General features: G+C 50.2%; 1 protein-coding gene across 1 annotated transcript in view; it reads left to right on the top strand.

The window, feature by feature from the left end:
- Lrrc74a (leucine rich repeat containing 74A) overlaps window positions 1–1,950 on the top strand; it is a 36,730-nt gene that overhangs the window by 26,651 nt on the left and 8,129 nt on the right. The window contains 2 exon segments of the mRNA XM_023702430.1: window positions 477–572; window positions 1,403–1,552. Of these exon segments, the coding sequence (XP_023558198.1) occupies window positions 477–572; window positions 1,403–1,552 (246 nt within the window).

Raw genomic sequence — 1,950 nt, 5'->3', positions numbered from 1 at the left:
GATGGATGGATGGATGGATGGATGGATGGATGGGCAGATGGATGGGTGGATGGATGGGCAGATGGGTGGATAGATGGAAGGCAGATGGAGATGGATGATGGATGGATGGGGGATAGTTGAGGGTGGATGGGCAGATGGATGGGAATGGATAGGCAGATGGATGGGGTGGATGGGCAGATGAATGGGTAGATGGATGAAAGTAGAGTGATGAGTTAATGGATCAACAGAGACACAGGTACATAAGTCTTTTTTGTCTTTTTCTTTTTCTTTTCTTTCTTTTTTCTTTCTTTCTTTTTTTTTTTTCAGTACCAGGGATTGAACTCAGGACCTTACACTTGCCAGGCAGGCGCTTATGCCACTGAGCTATATCTCCAGCCTTGGTACATATGGAGAAGTCTTCAAGAAAGATATTACTTGATAGGCAAAAGTTCAAGCTGTGCTTTAAGCCTCTTCTTGTCTTGCCTTTCATCCCACAGCTCTTCCTGAACCCTATAAGTATGGATGGGGCCATTTTACTTGTCCAGTCCATCAAGAAGAACCCCAAGTCTAAGATGGAAGAGCTTGACATTTCCGTAAGTGATCTCTACCCTGACTGTGTCACTTTATGGCAGGCTGCAGCGGGAACATGCATGAAGGTATGGTCATGTGACAACAAGACAAAGACCAGGAAAGGGTCAGTCTTGCTCCTTTGTAACTGAAGTCTTAGAGAACTATATCAACTCCCCCCAGGGGCCCCGTCACCCAGTTACCCCATGTTGGAATCCCTGCTTCCTCCTGGCACCTTCTTCAGGATGGCTGTAGTCTTCATCCTACAAGTGTGAGTCTAATTCTTTGAGAAGGCAAAATGTACTCAGAACCTCACAAGAGGTTGACACAGCTGGTCACACTGGCACAAGCCAGGTTTGGCCAAATGCTGTTGCACAGAAGACCTTTCCCCCACGACCAGCTCCGCAGCTCGTCCAAAGGGGAGCTCGTGTTCGTCTGAGCCATGGCAGGATGGTTGGAAGGCGGGCTCTTCTCCCTGGCACCCATGCTGACGGATTCCACTCATGTCCTAATGTTCACGTCAGGGCACGTATTGGAGGGCTGGCCCCTCAGCTCTGAGTCCTACTTGTCCATTGGATATAGGTACTTGGTCTTGCCTGGAGATCAGAGCTGAGCTGGCAGCATGTGACAACCTGCCGGCACTCACAGTACATACCTGGTCAAAATCGGGTAGGAAGCGCACAGACAGACCCACAAGCTCCAAGGCATTAGAACTACCCCCAACAGAGGAGCCTCGGTGCAGAACAAACCAAAAAAGATACAACTTAGGAACTTGGGGTGGGGGGGTTGTCTGGATGGACAGGGAGGTAACAGGATGGCAGCGTCCTCGCCATGGGTCCATTTGTCCCTGCTACAGAATGTGCTGGTAACCGAGCAGTTCACGAAAATCCTGGAGGGGGTGTATGCTGCCCACCCCCAGCTGGACGTACTGTACGACACCGTGAAAAGCCTTTCTGGCAAGAAGCAAGCTCTCTCCCTGAGGACGAAACCCATGAAACTGATCCAGGCAAGTCACTGAGGTGCCCTGGGCTACAGCCTCCACACCTGTAAAGTGGGCATACAACAGTCGCTACCCGGTAGAGCTGCTTGGAGGCTGAGTTATTCAGTGTGCACCAAGTGCTTAGAGCAATGTCCAGCAACTGGTGAGCACCCGGTAAACACAGGCTGTTCTGATAAGGATCAGCCCGGATCATCTGAGGGACTGACTCATCCTCCTCTGGGGAGGATGTCCACAACGATAGCTACTTGGTGGCTTCTGCTGGCTCCAGTCATAGATTGTCTCTTGAAAGTCACAGGAAATAGAGGAACTGACCTGGGAGATGGCTCAGTAGAATAAGTGCTTGCCTGGCAAGCACAAGGGCCTGAGTTCAATCCCTGGTTCTGCCAAAAAAAAAAAAAAAAAAA

This window comes from Octodon degus, unplaced genomic scaffold (genome assembly GCF_000260255.1).
Source record: "Octodon degus isolate 3935 unplaced genomic scaffold, OctDeg1.0 scaffold00007, whole genome shotgun sequence".
In the NCBI taxonomy this organism is placed as follows: domain Eukaryota; kingdom Metazoa; phylum Chordata; class Mammalia; order Rodentia; family Octodontidae; genus Octodon; species Octodon degus.
This window is presented reverse-complemented; position numbering and strand designations above follow the sequence as displayed.